Below are 16,238 nucleotides of genomic sequence, written 5' to 3'. Positions count from 1 at the left end.
GCCAGAGACTCGGCTCTCGGGTACCCTTGACGGCTTGCCATGACGCTTAAAATAAGCTTGCAAGCACAAAGAAGGTTGGTGATGAACAGGAACGGGTATCGATTCTGGAGAGGAGTTAGCAAGAGTTTTGCAACTTCGATCTCGATATGATATTGTGATGGAAGGGAATAGAGTCAGTTGAATAAAGCGTGCTCTCAACATGTAAAATTTCAGAACAGGTCTGTGAGTTTGCGTTTATATCATCATGAAAATGTTGTGATGCCTGGGGGGCAGAAACTGTGGAAAAGAAAGAACATACCAAGAGTGGGCAATACTGCAAGTGACTATCGAGTTAGCATGATATTCTAATCACAGACATCTTGTGCCCTTCCGTATGTCATGAAGAGCAGATGCTGCGTCGAAAAGTGGTTTTCTGGAAGAGAATGGATTTTGCAAAAATTCTTGATCAGAGGCTTTGGAAGTTTTGCAGTCGGGAGAGTGGCCCCACTTTCCGCGTGGGTTTTCCTGCCGGATCGGCTGTTCTTTGGCGCCGAGAATGAAGTGGGGCAAACTGTAAACCCCGCCGAGAGAGACTTGAAGACGCGGGGCCGATGGATCAAAGCCACCTACCAAAGCTAGAGTACTCTCTACCGATCGAATCCTAACAAAAGCACTGAGAAAGAGATAACTGGAACGATAGTGAGGAGACTAATAACCAACAGACAGAAAAGTGTTGATCAAAGTCCATGGAAAACCAGTGTACTTTTAAGTTTTATTAGCAAAGCAGGACCTGTCAAGAACTCTTGGCAGACCCTGCGCTACAAACGGGGCGGGTCAGGGGTTTGCGGGCAAGTGAACCGGGGATCGCTGGTCAGCTGTTGGAAGACAGCCCCGCCATCTGGCGACATGCCCGCCGTGGATTGGAGATGGCAATGTGTTCCTGGGCTTCCATCCAAAACCCAACTACGTCACACGTCACAACCCTGAAGAGTCAGGTCGAAGAAACTCGGGAGATCAGAACCCCTATACAGGCCAGTATACACGAACATCCACACTTGGCAGCCCATACAGATAGTGTACACTACATACACAGAGCATCCGTTGTAGAGTCCAGGGTTAGACCAAACAACACAACACGACCACATCTGACCTCTCTCCACCATCACTTGCGCTCATTAGCAGTTGCACATTGCGGCCGCTTGGTCGGGTGAGACTGCAAATCTTGCATACGTATACGGATACCGGGCGCCTTCTCCGGCTCAACGGCGCGCGCGCCTCGAAGGCAAACGATCCATTCCATATCGCATACGCCCATCTACCACAGCCATGGCTGGACTCAGTCCCGAACTGCAAGACAAACTGGAAGAGCTCGAGAGGGAGCTGGAAGTGAGTGGCTTTTTGAATTGGTGATAGGTTCCACTGCCTGCGCTGCGCAGTCTTGTGATGGTTGGTACCAGATTCTTGGGAGTAGCTGCTGACCATGTCTGTCTCTGCTTATCAGGAGGGCGACATCACGCAAAAAGGGTAAAAAAAGCTGTCCGTATAAAAGTTGGCGCCGGCATCGTGTTGACCGAGACATCTCCCTTGCAGGTACCAAAAACGACGCACCCAACTCTTCTCGCAATATGGAATTGGCGACCTGTTGCAACAAGAGCCACGAGCGGGCGGGCTTCGGATTCATTCACCCGACGACGACAACAACTACTACCCACCACCGCCTCATGTCAACGACGATGGGCATCGGGCCGCCTCTCTGGCGGCTCTGAATGCCAACTCGTATCACTCGCCAGCGTCCATATCCCCCGAGCATCGCGTGTCACCAACAGACAACCAGCCTCAGATTTCCCCTTATCTGAACCAGGTTCAGTCTCCGTATCTGATGAACCAAGATGCCCATCTAGGGCCGTACTTGAGCTCTGATGATCCAATAGCCGACAGCCGTCCGAGTATGCGCCAGCACGACTCTCTGTTTCTATCAGCCGCTCCCATGAACGACACCTCCACTCGTTCGGGGACCATGGTCTCGGGCGATTACGCTTTCAACCCTGAACAGCATGGCGTCTACAGAGATGGGCCACCACAACAAGCGTACGATGGCAGATCTAGGACACTCCTAGAATCTCAAGCCTACTTTTCCGACTTTGCTGGCCAACAACAAGCATACGATCAGCAGGCGCGAGGAGAATATGGCGGTCCACAACGATACTCATCTAGCGATGCTTTTTCTCCAACAGTAGCTGTTGCGCCTCCAATGCTAACAGCAAGCGATCTGCCTCCACCAGATGTGTTGAACCATTTGTTACCCCTCGAGCCACGTGATGTTCCGTTTGCCATCCACGACGCACATGATGAGCACACGCCAATGTCCAATTTTGAAAATATTGCCGCTGTGCTAAGGCACCGAGGCCGCACAATAGCCAAGGCCCCGGCCTACTGGGTGTTGGACAGCAAGGGAAAAGAGACGGTTTCCATCACATGGGACAAGCTGGCGTCGAGGGCCGAAAAGGTGGCACAAGTCATCCGTGACAAGAGCTCGCTATATAGGGGCGATCGTGTCGCGCTTATATACCGAGACACGGAAATCATTGACTTTGCCATTGCTCTGCTTGGCTGCTTCATTGCAGGCGTCGTCGCTGTACCCATCAATGACTTGCAAGACTATCAGAAACTGAACATGATTCTTACTCAGACGCAAGCTCATCTGGCTCTGACTACAGACAACAATCTAAAGACGTTTCAGCGCGATATCACCGCTCAGAAACTTACTTGGCCAAAGGGGGTCGAGTGGTGGAAGACCAATGAGTTCGGCAGCTATCACCCAAAGAAGAAGGAAGACGCGCCCCCGTTGACGGTCCCTGATCTGGCCTACATCGAGTTCTCCAGGGCCCCGACAGGTGATGTCAGAGGCGTGGTTCTGAGCCACAGGACCATCATGCACCAGCTGGCTTGCCTTAGCGCCATCATCTCCACTGTTCCCAGCAACGGACCGGCAGACACCTTCAACAAGAACCTACGGGACAAGAATGGCCGGTTAATAGGGGGTGGGGCAAGCAGCGAGATTATGCTTTCCTATCTGGACCCCCGGCAAGGTATCGGCATGATTTTTGGTGTGTTACTGGCCGTATATGGCGGACACACCACTGTATGGCTGGAAAACAAAGCCATAGAGGTCCCTGGACTGTACGCCCATCTGATCACCAAGTACAAGCCAACGGTCATGGTCGCGGACTACCCGGGGTTGAAAAGGGCCGCCTACAACTATCAGACGGACCCCATGGCTACACGAAACTACAAGAAGGGCATGGAGCCCAACTTTCAAACCGTCAAGTCATGCTTCATCGACACGTTGACAGTAGATAGCGAGTTCAACGAGCTTCTTGCCGATCGTTGGTTTCGCCCGCTGCGCAATACTCGACCAAACGAGGTCGTGGCACCCATGCTTTGTCTCCCAGAGCACGGCGGCATGGTGATCAGTGTCCGTGACTGGCTAGGCGGTGAAGAAAGGATGGGCTGCCCTCTGAAACTTGACATTGGGTCGAGCGAAGACTCGGAAGATGAAAAAGAGAAGGAAGAAAAGCCAGCAGTTCCCACGGGGTTCTCCACTCTACTCGGACAAGGGACAACGACGGCCACACAGCAGCACACCAAGACCGAGCTCAGTGAGGTCCTCCTTGACAGGGAGGCCTTGAAGGTTAATGAGGTGGTGGTTATCGCCATGGGAGACGAAGCCAGAAAGCGAGCTGCCAATGAGCCAGGTACTATCCGTGTTGGGGCATTTGGCTATCCCATTCCTGACGCCACCCTCGCTGTGGTGGATCCAGAAACATCCCTTTTGGCACCTCCCAACACGGTGGGAGAAATCTGGGTTGACTCGCCATCGTTGTCGGGTGGCTTCTGGGCACTCCCGAAGCATACCGAAACCATCTTCCATGCTCGGCCCTTCAAGTTCAACCCGGGCGAAGCCACGCCGACCATGGTGGAGCCCGAGTTTCTTAGAACCGGCTTGCTGGGAACCGTCATTGAAGGTAAGGTCTTTGTCCTCGGCTTGTACGAGGATCGGATCAGACAAAGGGTTGAATGGGTCGAGCACGGTGGAAACGAGGCTGTTGAGAATCGCTACTACTTTGTGCAGCACCTCGTGGTGAGCATCATCAAGAACGTGCCCAAAATCTTTGATTGTTCTGCCTTTGACGTCTTTGTCAATGAGGAACACCTGCCGGTCGTGGTCCTCGAGTCGGCAGCGGCATCCACTGCGCCGGCCACCAATGGAGGACCGCCTCGGCAGCTGGACACAGCACTGCTTGATGCACTCGCTGAAAGATGCATGGACGTTCTGATGCAGGAACACAACCTCCGGTTGTACTGTGTGATGATCACAGCCCCCAACTCTCTGCCAAGAGTGCTCAAGAACGGACGCCGTGAAATCGGCAACATGCTTTGTCGGAGAGAGTTTGACCTGGGAAACCTGCCCTGCGTTCATGTCAAGTTTGCAGTGGAGCATGCCGTGCTCAACCTGCCCGTGGGAGTTGACCCGGTTGGTGGCATCTGGTCCGCCATGGCGTCTGACACTCGGTCCCGGCTTCTCGCGTCAGCGGAAAAGCAGTACTCGGGCATCGATCATCGAGAGGTGGTGATGGATGACAGGACCTCTACTCCGCTCAACAACTTTACCAGCATCACTGATTTGATTCAGTGGCGAGTTGCTAGACAGGGTGAGGAGCTCGCCATCTGCACCATTGATGGGCGAGGCAAAGAAGGCAAGGGCATTACCTGGAAGAAGTTTGATGTCAAGGTTGCTGCGGTGGCTGTCTACCTCCGCAACAAGGTCAAGCTCAAGTCTGGCGACCACGTTGTGCTCATGTACACACACTCGGAAGAGTTTGTCTTTGCTGTGCACGCCTGCATCAACCTCGGCGTGATTGTCATCCCCATCGCACCGATGGACCAGAATCGCCTCTCGGAAGATGTGCCTGCGTTTCTGCATCTGCTGGCAGACTACTCGGTTAGAGCTGTGTTGGTGAATCAAGAGGTCGACCACCTTCTCAAAACCAAGACAGTTGCTCAGCACATCAAGCAGTCGGCCCAGATTCTCAAGATTATGGTGCCCAACATCTTCAACACAACCAAGCCGCCCAAGCAGAACAGCGGCCTGAGAGACCTGGGCATCACGATGGATCCGGCGTGGGTTCAGCCTGGTTATCCGGTGGTTATATGGACGTACTGGACGCCTGACCAGCGCCGTATTGCGGTTCAGCTGGGCCACGATACCATCCTGGGCATGTGTAAAGTGCAGAAGGAAACCTGCCAGATGACTAGCTCCCGGCCAGTTCTTGGCTGTGTCAGGAGTACCACCGGGCTCGGGTTCCTCCACACGTGTCTCATGGGCATTTACATCGGCACGCCCACGTACCTGCTTTCCCCGGTCGAGTTTGCCCAGAATCCTGCTTCTTTGTTCTTGATTTTGTCAAGGTACAAGATCAAGGATACTTACGCCACTCCTCAGATGCTTGACTACGCCATGAGAACCGTGCCGGGTAAGGGGTTCACGTTGCATGAGCTCAAAAACATGATGATATCGGCCGAGGCCAGGCCCCGCGTCGATGTATTCCAGAAGGTACGGATGCATTTTGCCACGGCCGGCCTTGACCGTACTGCCATCAACACGGTGTATTCTCATGTTCTCAACCCGATGATCGCCTCGCGGTCGTACATGTGCATTGAGCCCATCGAGCTCTGGCTGGACCGCAAGGCTCTGCGTCAGGGTCTCATTCAAGTCACAGACCCCGAGCGGGATCCCAAGGCTTTGCTTGTTCAAGACTCGGGAATGGTGCCGGTCTCGACACAGATTGCCATTGTCAACCCCGAGACATGTATGCTGTGCAGTGAGGGAGAGTTTGGTGAGATCTGGGTCGATTCGGAAGCCTGCGCCAAGGCGTTCTATAGGTCCAAGGACGCGTTCGACGTGCAGCGGTTTGACGGGCGGACGGTGGAGGACCCGAGTATCCAGTATGTTCGCACTGGAGACCTGGGTTTCTTGCACAGTGTAAGGAGGCCTATTGGGCCAGGCGGCGCGCTGGTGGACATGCAGGTTGTCTTTGTCCTCGGCAACATTGGGGAGACGATTGAGATCAATGGGTTGAGCCATTTCCCAATGGACATTGAGTTCTCGGTTGAACGATGCCATCACAGCATTGTACCGGGTGGATGGTAAAGTTCTCTGTCCACATTTTCTAACCCTTGGCCATGTTTTGCTGACACATCCTTTTCCAGTACTGTTTTCCAAGCCGGTGGTCTTGTTGTGGTTGTTGCCGAGGTGGCCCGCAAGGCATACCTTGCTTCCATTGTTCCTGTCATTGTGAATGCGGTCCTCAACGAACATCAGATCGTGACTGATATCGTTGCGTTTGTCAACAAGGGAGATTTCCCCCGAAGTCGTTTGGGAGAGAAGCAGCGTGGAAGGATCCTGGCTGGGTGGGTCAGCAGGAAGATGCGGACCATGGCCCAGTTCGCTATCAAGGACATGGACAGAGAGTCACTCGGACCATCAAGCGACCACCCAGACTCCCCAACGATAGATGCTCACCGTGCGAGCGTGGGAAGTTTCCGCTCGTCGAGCGGGGCGATCCAACCGGGGAGCAGCTCGTTGAGGAACGTGGAACCGGCGCCGCAGATTCTGGAGCAGCGTGAGTTGGAACTGCAGCAGCAGTATCAACAGGTGCAGTTGTCGAACCCGTTCCCGGTGGAGATGCCGGCGGATGAGAGGGTGCCTGAGATCATGGACAGAGACCGTGATCAGACGCCGACAAAGACCAGGCAGCCGAGACCACCGTTTCAGGATCACGGGTTTGAGCTGCCTGACTTTGATCAGTTTGGGTCTGAGGGGCCTTCGAGAGATCGGACGCCGGCGCCTGCTGGATCCGAACACTATCAGGGAACTGTGAGTATGCTTTCCCAGACTGGGCCGCCACAGCTGAGGTTGCCTGGTGTTGATGGGAGGGAGTCGTTGGACGATTGGAATTTGAGGCCTGGTAGTGGCGGGTTGCAGGGGAATGGTAATGGGCAGCAGGACAATGATGGAGATTGGACTAGGGATATGTCGGGAACGTTGCGGTCACCTGCTGGGAGGTGAGGCAGGTAGGAGAGTGATGATGACGACAACTGCGTAGTGAGGGTTTTGTTTAGGGGTTATAGATAGGGTGTATTATCTGTTGGGATTGGAAATGTAGCAGGAAATAAGGTGGGAGGTGTGCTGCCATGGTTATGGAGAATAGTTACTGTATGTACACGGGACGGGGTAAGCGATTGGCAGCAGCAATACTCGAATACGTTGATAGAACAGAAGTCTTTTTTTCTTTTTTTCTTTTTTTGGAGGCACAGAAGAGGAACAATGCGTTTCTAGAAGGAGGACTGGATCCTGATCTGATGTCAGAAATTCAGTCTCGCAGAGGCTCGGAACTGCACATCAGCGTCGTCATCAAAGCCAATAACGAGCAAGTTCAACAACAGCGCCGCACAGCATAGCATTTCGACAACCGTTGAGTTTTGGCATTTGCATTTTGATTCCCGATCCGGTGTCAGACTTGGATGAAGCAAACCGCATGAGGTTCAATGTGGTATGCTCGAGATAGGGCTGAGGTGCAGTGGAGAGTGGGGATATGCCAGGAACCAGGGGCTCGCTTTACAATGTCGTCCGAGCAATTGTATGTAGCCCTAAGAGTGGATTTCTAATCCCACTTTCATGTCATGTTGCGCCAGACACATCATTGGATGATGACTTTGCGACAGGAAGATGAGACGGTTAACGATGCGGCCGCTGCTCATTTCGATAACCGTCCTGGATTTTCCCAGGTTTATGGTGGAGGTGTTGTTTGATAATCCAACATAGTTGTAGGAAAACCTCCAACCAACAACCAACGTCCAAAGCGTTTATGCGCAGCCTCGACTCACCGCGGCTCTCACCTTGGAGTTCGTTCTTGGACCTGCAGGTCCTTCGTTTCGCGCTCCTCTCGGTATCCCGCAGTTGGGTGGATGCTCCATCTGTACGACAGCGGCACAGTCAGTCGTATTTTGCACAGGCCGTTCGTGGCCCCTCTTACCCGCCCCTCGATGCCTCCGCTGCCGAGGAACATGGGGGCCGTCATCCTCTCCTGGGACTTTGACGATTACGGACAAAAAGCACGTCGTCTTGGTTCAGTCAGTCAGTCAGTCAGGACTTATTCCCCTAGGAGACCCCTCTTCTTCTTTTCCCCCAGCCCCGTCTATTGCATCCTATTATCTCAACACGCGCCCGCCGCCCAGACCTTTGTAAGCGCCAACTGCTTCTCAGACTCTCGTGGAGTGTGGTGCCTGCTTGGATGATCTCTTCGTCTCCGTTCGTGCCCCCGACTGCGCCGCCTATCTTTTCTTTCCCTCTCCCAAGACCTACGTTGCCCTTCGGAAGTTGCCCTCTGGAAGTGGGCATTCCTGATTTTGACCTGTATAGGTTACTTGGATTTGTCGTTCGGCCTATCCGGGCGTTTTGTTCTTTCCTTTTTGTGTTTCCTTTCTGTCTGACACCCCCCGCTCTCAGTCAACTTATTCCTCACGCACATTAAATTTGAAGACCCCCAACTTTCACACTTGGGGAACACAACACCCCCGCTCAAACATCTTGGATACCAAACCAACAAGCGGCCATACGGAGAGGACTTTGTGGTATACACGACTCCCCTGATTGTCACACCTAGTAATGCTTGTTCTTGACGACGACAACACAAGTCCCCCGTAACCGCCGCGATCTCGGCAACCCGGCCGGCCGACTCTTTTCCCCGCGAACCATGGAGCTGTGTCTGCACCCCGCATTCACAAGCGTCTCGGGCGGCTCCTAAAACCAAATGGACTTTCTTCCGCATCCCGTCGCCGGGGTCGAGCCGCTGGACATCCCCTTTGTCGCCGACACCCCCTTTGTGTTTGGCACCGACTTTTGGGACTTCCCAAAGCTCCACGGCTTCGGCGACCAGTGGGCCAGCCTCCCGGCCCCGAGGCTGGCGTCGCTGGCGCAGTCATGGCTGTACTTTGGCACCATCGCCGAGTTTCTGGGCCGGCCGATTGATTACAGGGAGTACAAAGTGTCGAGAAGCGTATCTGCCCGGCCGTTGATACCTTTGCTGAACGAGTGGCTCACCTCGCACGCCATACCCCCAAGGGACACGACCAAACAACCACCACCACCATCATCACTAGGGGAAGAAGGAACACATGACCCGCCCATCTCCCGCGAGGCAAGGAAACGCCTCATCTACGAGCACGCCAGGTTTTTGGACGCGGTGGTTGATCTGGCGGAGGACTTTGACCGCGTCTCGCAGAGCCATGTCAAGCCCATTCCGACTATTGTTCTATCTATCAAAGTCCTTTGTACCACGCTCCGGAGTGTACTGTGGGATTTGGTCCAGGTCGACGCGGACGACATGCCCTTGCCCTGGCCGAAGCACGAAAAAGTTGCCACGCTGGATAGTAAAGGCGACCCTGACATTTCACCGAGCGCGCAGCTCATGTTGGATGTGTTACGGCTGAGGGGGTGGTGCCCGTTCTATGCACGAAAGGTGCTCACGAGTTACAATTATGCGATTGCGTATTACTTCACGAGGTTGTTTCGGCTGTTTTCTACAGAGACGAGCCATGAGGGGTGCGATTTTGAGGAGTGCGTGGCTAGTAATGCGGACGTCTTCAGCTACGTGCCCAGGCATATACGGTATGGGTGTCAGTATCAGCCGATGGGGGTGGGGATGGATCAGATAAGGGGGATTATTGAGGATGGGGGGGTGCCGCTTGTTAGGCTGAGGGGGTCGCTGCAGCGGGGGATACGACTGGAGGTGGTGAGGATGACGGCCAGGACGAGGTTTGTGATTATCAGTCATGTCTGGGCGGATGGGATCGGGAACGCGAATGCGAATGCTATGCCCGAGTGTCAGTTGAGGAGGGTGTTTGGGTATTTGAGCAGGCTGAAAGCGCTGAGGGAGGGGGAGGATGCGGGGGCCGAGTTTAACCTGTTGGGTTCGGTTGATACGGGGTTTCAGACGGCGGCGAGGAGGAGGCCGAGGTACTTTTGGATTGATGCGTTGTGTATGCCGCCGGTGAGCATGGGGTTGCTGAGGATGAGGGCGATCAACAAGTTGCCGGCGGTGTACCAGGCGGCGGATAGGGTGTTGGTGTTGGACCCCAACTTGGAGAAGATATCGATTGAGAACTCGGATACGCTGGAGCAGTGCGCGAGGTTTTCGGTGAGCCCGTGGATTGGGAGGAGTTGGACGTTTCAGGAGGCGGCGCTGGGGAATGCGGTTGAGGTTCAGTGTGCTGATGGGACGTTTAATGCTCTTTCGCCGAAGCTCAAGCAACCGAGGGCTGTTCCTCCACCCCAGGGGCCACAGCAGTCGAGGCTTTCTGAGCTTGTGGGGATACCGGTAAGCTGGGTCAAGAGGAGAATACCCGGCAAGACCAACCATGAGCCATTACAACTGATGAACAGTGGTTCAACAGCAGGCATGGGAAGGGATATCAGCTTGGCCATGGTGGCTAGTTTGACCCGGTGCCTGAACCACGAGTTCCGGTCATCATTTGCGAACGGTGTCAAGCCGGTCAAGGCCGCGCATGGGAGAGAGACGCTGGCTCCTGACTTTTGCACATTGTTTGTACAGGTGTGGAACGAACTGAGCGAGAGGGCAACTACGGTTCCAGGCGACAAGCATCTTATAATCGCGAACCTGCTTGGCTTCAACACGGAGCCACTCATGAGGCTGAACAAGTCAGCCGACCGGATGGCATGTATATTGAGGAGCATGGATGGCGTGCCCATGTCGTTATTCTTCAACATGAACGGACCAAGGCAGAGGCCATCAAAGAACCACAGAGATCGTTGGTTGCCATTATACCCAGCAAAACAGAAACTCACCTTTGGGTCAACATTTACCAATCTGCGCAACGTCAAAAACGACTTATACCTCCCTAATAACACTGTCAGTCGAACCAAGGTGGCAGTACTGGTATGCACTGGCCCACCCGACCCCTTTTCGAGCTGCGCCTTCACCGTCCACGACACCACAACAGGCGATCAATATTCCGTCGAAATTCACCGAGAAGAAGGCGAAACAGACGCCTTTGCAGCCCCTGATATTGGCCCCTATTGCATAGCTATCCAGCTCGACAACCCCCTCATCACAAAACAAAACAACGACATGCCCGGCCTTGCCGCCAGCCCAGCACAACCCTACCCCGGCGCTTTGTTTCGAGTCCGTCGTGTGGTCACCAACGTCAAAAAGCTCTACTACCACGCCCTCGAAGCTACGTACGAAAAGTCGTTTGAGCTCGTAGAAGAAGACACGTACGACCACTCCAAACCCCCCGATCTCTCGTCGGACGACAACATATCCACCGCTTTCCAGCGTCACCCCCGCGGCCTCCTGAGGACAGTCTACGACTGCCCTCTAACCGTCACCCGCCTCCCCCCTCCTTCGACCCCCATCAGCCCGTCCTTCCGCCGAGAGGAAAAACAAGCACCCCCTCCCACCCTTGCCTCAGTCCCCCTCCCGGAAACATGGCAGCTGATCATCGAACGGGAACCACCCACCTACCCCCACCCCCTCCCCACCCGGCCCTCCCTCTCCGACGCCCTCACCCCGGTGACGGCGCATTTGTCAGTCACAGCCCTCGACGGCCTCGTCGCCTCGGGGTGTGTAGGTTTTGGCATCGCAATCTGCGCAACAATGTTTTCTTTTCTTGCGCCCCTGGCCAAGATGGCGATTATCGCTAAGCTGATCCTTCACTCGCTGTTTCTGATACAAATGTTTGTGTTTGCCGGGGTGGAGGTGAGGCTGGTGTGGAATGTGCTGCATATCACTCTGGTGGTGCTGTACACCTTCTCCCGGGCTGCGCAAGGGGGGGCGCAAGTGCTAGACTGGGCGTTTATTGCCTGGGCGTTTGTGGGGCACGCGGTGGATTTTGGGGCTAGGGTTGTGATCCATAGTGTTGTTGTGCCCGAGCTGTTTGAGCAATACCTGGCTTCGTTTGATGAGGGGTATGACGATGGGAGTGGGAGGAGGAAATATAGGGAAAGGGGGGTGGGGAGGTGGTGGAGGAGGGTGAAGGGGAGGTATGGGAGGAAGAAGCCAAAGGTTTGGATGCCTCGGGATGCCACCGTTGCTGCTGAGGAGGAGGTTACCGGCGGAGGAGGAGGAGGAGAAGAAGTGAGGAGTTCAGATCAGTACGACTTGCTCTCTGGGGGGACGCATCAGAGGGATGGGGATAGGAACGATAATCATCATACTACTACTACTGTGGAGGAGGATGTGGATCTGGACTTTTTTGAGCATGAGCATAGGCATCATGTCGTCTCGGGGGCGTTTTCCATGGCGGATGGGTATGGGGATTATGCGAGGCCGCCGGAGGTGCACATGCTGGGGGTTATGGATGGGAGTAAGAGGCATCAGGGGAGGGGGTATAGCACGCTTCCTATTTAGGTTTCGCATCTTCTAGGGAACAGGGTAGGATGGGATTTTTGCATATGGGATTGGATAGGTAGTAAGCATGGTTCTGGTTCGATAGTACATATTTGGTTGTCTCAAAAACAGACACCAGCCATTTCGTAATGTGATGATATGGTCCAAAGTGAAAGCCAGGAAGGGGTTATTAAAGATTGTATTCCGTCACCTCATAGATACACCATGTAGTAGGTCAGGCACAAGAAGATAACTATACATCACATGCAAGAATGTCTCTCTCCGCTCCTCATATGCACCGAATGCTGCCATCCATGCCAAAAATGAGTTGGGTTGGTTTCACTCTTTCTTTTTCAACTCGTTCCATCAGAAAAACATCCTCACACATACATCATCATCCCATCATCATGTCCACATAACATCTCACTCGTCGTTCCACAACTAAACAGGTGATTTACTCCCTCAAAGATGTTCCATATCCTGCATCCCCTGTCTTCCTCCAATTATCCTCCATAAAAACTCGCAAGGTGGTATCTCAATCGACAAAAATATGCTCGCCGTACTTTTGGGGTATGATATGCGTGCGTCTGGTCGCCGAAACAATAATCAAATGCAAACGAATGAACAGTAATATGTACTGGTGAAATGTGGCTGAAGTTGTAGGTGCGGATGCAACGGTGTTGGCGAGAGAGACAATGTCGAAACACGAGGCTTCCTCTACTGATGGAAACCGAGCGAGTCCAGCACTGTCCTCGACTCAAGGCTGCTGAAACCAGCCACGCCAAGCGCTCTGACTTGGCCACTGCCCCTGAGGGCCGCGATGCCATCGGCAATCTTCCATCCCTCCTCCTCATCCACCACAAAAAGGTATCTCTTGCCACCAGCATCCCTCTGCGTGGCCCGGACAAGATGCAGGCCCCTAGCCGGAGGTCCACCAGCCGAGGCCTGGCCACGGCGACACGTACCCTTGCAGCATCGCGAGAACTCACTTAGATACTCCAGCGCCTCTTCGCCAATCATGACCTTGGTCGCACCACGCTCAGCAGCGCGGGGACGGGTAGGCATGGTCTTGAAGAAGGGGTGATTGGTAGGGATCGAACCTGGGGCACTAGAAGCGGAGGCATTCTGCGCGTGGGTGGGACACCAGATCTCGATCTGCTTAAGAGTCCAGGCCTTGACGTCCCACTCCCTTTGTGCCACGCCTCGTACGTCGTCGTCGACGAACAGTCCCGCGCTCGTGATTCGCAGAATGAGACCGTCCGTGACAGGCTTGATGCCCGAGATAAGCTGCTGCGCCGGCGTCTTGGAAAACTCGTTGAGGTAGGCGTACACCGCTCGAATGACGATCTTGTTCGGGTCGTTGGTTGTGTATGGCTCTCTCATCGGCGGCGGGGGCGTGGTTCTCGCGGTCGAGGCCGAGTGGGCATAGGAAGACTCGGAGAAATCAGTTTCTGACTTCTTCCGCGACTTCTTCGGCGTGTCGTACGGTCGGAACGAGTATTCATCTGCTGTACCTGTTGACGATGCTGCTGGCTTGGGGGTAGGCTGCTTCTGTGGCGGGGGCTGGTACTGGGATTGGGCAGCTGGTGGTGGTGTTGGGGCAGCTGGTGCTGGCCGAGGAATGGATGTATGCTTGGGTGGAACTGGCGATGGTGCAGGCTTTGTTGGAGATGGAGGAGGCGGTGAAGCAGCTCTTGGAGGAGTTGGGGCTGACCAAGCAGATTCTGAGGGAGCAACGCTGGGTGGTTTACCATTGGGCCACATGCTCGTCTTCTCACCGACAGACGAGTAGGCGTATGACGTCCCTCTCCGTTCGTTCTGCTCCCTCTCTTCCTTTTCCTTGCGGGCTTGCTCCTCCCTCTTGAGGCGCTCCTCTCTTTCCTTTCGCAGTCGAGTCAGACGCTCTTCACGTTCTTTCCTCTCTTGAGCTTCCTTGGCCTCTCTTTCTCGGGCGGCCTGGCGCTCCTGCTCAAGTTTGAGTCGCAGCTCCTCCTTCTCCCTCGCGATCTCCCTTTCCCTGGCTTCACGTTCGGCTTTCTCCCTAGCCTCACGCTCTCTCGCCAACCTCTCGCGGGTTTCACGTTCTTTGCGCTCACGGGCCTCGCGTTCTCTCAGCTCCCTTTGAAGCTTTTCGCGCATTTCCTTTTCGAGCTTCTCACGAATCTCACGATTCTCCTTCTCCAGCTTCTCCCTCAACTCTCTTTCGATCCTTTCCTTTTCCTTCTCCTCTTGCTCCTTCTTGAGGCGGTCTCTTTCCTCTCTCTCCCTCTTGTCGGCCTCCCGCTTCTCGCGCTCCTTGGCCTCGCGCTCGCGAAGCTCTCTCAACCGCCGGGCCATCTCCTCTTTCCGCTTTTGCTCGGCCTCTTTGGCCTTCTGCTCCTCTATGCGCTTCCGTGTCTCTTCTCTTGCTTTCTCCCAAGCGCTAGTGCCCTTGGTCGGGCTCGGCTGGGAAACCGGAGTCTTGGGTCGCTCCTCAGCAGGAGGAGGAGTTGGCGGTGGTGGAGGTGGCTGGACCTTCGGCTTCGGTACCTCTTTGGGCTTTGGAATCTCCTTCGGCTTGGGGGTTTCCTTTGGCTTAGGTGGTTCAGCTGGTATTGGGACCTCCTTTGGTTTGGGTGCTTCGGCCGGTTTCGGGGCCTCCTTGGGCCTCGGCATCTCCTTCGGTTTAGGAGGCTCTGCAGGCTTGGGAACCTCAGCAGACTTGGCGGCCTCTTCGGCTTTGGCAGCCTCCTCGGCTCTGCGCTCCTTCTTCGATCTCTTCTTAGGTTTCGGCTCCTTAGGTTCTGCCTTTGGCTCCGGTGTGGGTTCCGGGGTTGGCGTCCGCCTTGGCTCTGGCTTCGGTTCCGGTCTTGCCTTGGGTTCCGGCTTTGGCTCCGGCTTCGGTTCTGGTGCGGGAGGATTAGCCTTTGGCTGTGGCTGCGGTGGTGGGCGTGGCTCCTCCTCCCATGACGACCTGTATGAGCCGCCACGAGGCTCATGCTCGTCCTCCGCAGTAGGCGGCGGAGGTGGAGGTGGCGGGGCTTGGTTGGGTGTGGGACCGGGGTTCGGGGGAGGGGTGTACCATTCTGATTTGGCTCCTCCATATCCAGCACCGGGATTCTGGCCACTTCCATTCGCTCGACTCTCATAGAATTTCGCGGAAGAGCTCTCCCCTTGCATTCGTCCGAAGAAGAACAGCATGGCTGCCATTGCCGCCCATAGCAGGTTTCCCATCGCGCCCAAGTTCCTCAAGCTCCATAAGACCTGGGCAATCATCGGTGCGAAGTTGATGAATACCAGCAGCACGATCACTGAACAGGCGATGCCAGCGAAGAAGCTGTTCCACTGGGGCCTCAGGGAGGGCAGGTACAGGAAACCAGCGCCGGCCGAGTGTTCTGGAATAATAAAAACATCGTATTTCCCTCGTGGAAGTCCAGAACCGGGGGAAGGTGCCGAACCAGCCGTTGTTCTGGGATTGTTCCCATGAGGAGGGGGAGGGGGCGGTGGCTGGCTCATGGTGAGAGAACGGCCAGCCGGCCCAGATACAGATTATGTCGTTGCGGTAATGGCTCGCGGTGGTGATAATGGTTGAGTTCAGAGCATGCTAACCGGGAAGCAGATAATTCGCAATTCGTAGTCCAGTCGTATATCTACACAGCCATCTGGCGTCGCACGCGAGGGTTGTCGAAGCAGCTGAGATCGAAGAAAACCAGCAGTCGGCTTGCCAGAGCGTGATCAGTGGGCGATGTCGGTAGAAAATCCGAGGAAGAAAAATTCAAGACGCCTCAACGCCAATGCCAAAAAGCAAAA

The 16,238-nt window shown here is 54.8% G+C and overlaps 3 protein-coding genes across 3 annotated transcripts; 2 read left to right on the top strand and 1 right to left on the bottom strand.

Moving 5' to 3' along the window:
• Window positions 1-1,305: 1,305 nt before the first annotated feature.
• On the top strand, window positions 1,306-7,108 carry PODANS_7_2880 (uncharacterized protein; the record flags this gene model as incomplete). The annotated part of the gene is made up of 4 exons (XM_001907696.1): window positions 1,306-1,365; window positions 1,481-1,503; window positions 1,570-6,186; window positions 6,250-7,108. The coding sequence occupies 4 exons, from the start codon at window positions 1,306-1,308 to the stop codon at window positions 7,106-7,108; spliced, it is 5,559 nt and encodes a 1,852-aa protein (XP_001907731.1).
• A 1,744-nt stretch (window positions 7,109-8,852) lies between these two features.
• Window positions 8,853-12,470, top strand: PODANS_7_2890 (uncharacterized protein; the record flags this gene model as incomplete). The annotated part of the gene is made up of 1 exon (XM_001907695.1): window positions 8,853-12,470. One exon carries the CDS (start codon window positions 8,853-8,855, stop codon window positions 12,468-12,470), a length of 3,618 nt encoding a protein of 1,205 aa, XP_001907730.1.
• A 696-nt stretch (window positions 12,471-13,166) lies between these two features.
• On the bottom strand, window positions 13,167-15,944 carry PODANS_7_2900 (uncharacterized protein; the record flags this gene model as incomplete). The annotated part of the gene is made up of 1 exon (XM_001907694.1): window positions 13,167-15,944. The coding sequence occupies one exon, from the start codon at window positions 15,942-15,944 to the stop codon at window positions 13,167-13,169; it is 2,778 nt and encodes a 925-aa protein (XP_001907729.1).
• Window positions 15,945-16,238: the final 294 nt, after the last annotated feature.

Source organism: Podospora anserina, chromosome 7, assembly GCF_000226545.1.
Source record: "Podospora anserina S mat+ genomic DNA chromosome 7, supercontig 1".
In the NCBI taxonomy this organism is placed as follows: Eukaryota; Fungi; Ascomycota; class Sordariomycetes; order Sordariales; family Podosporaceae; genus Podospora; species Podospora anserina.
This window is presented reverse-complemented; position numbering and strand designations above follow the sequence as displayed.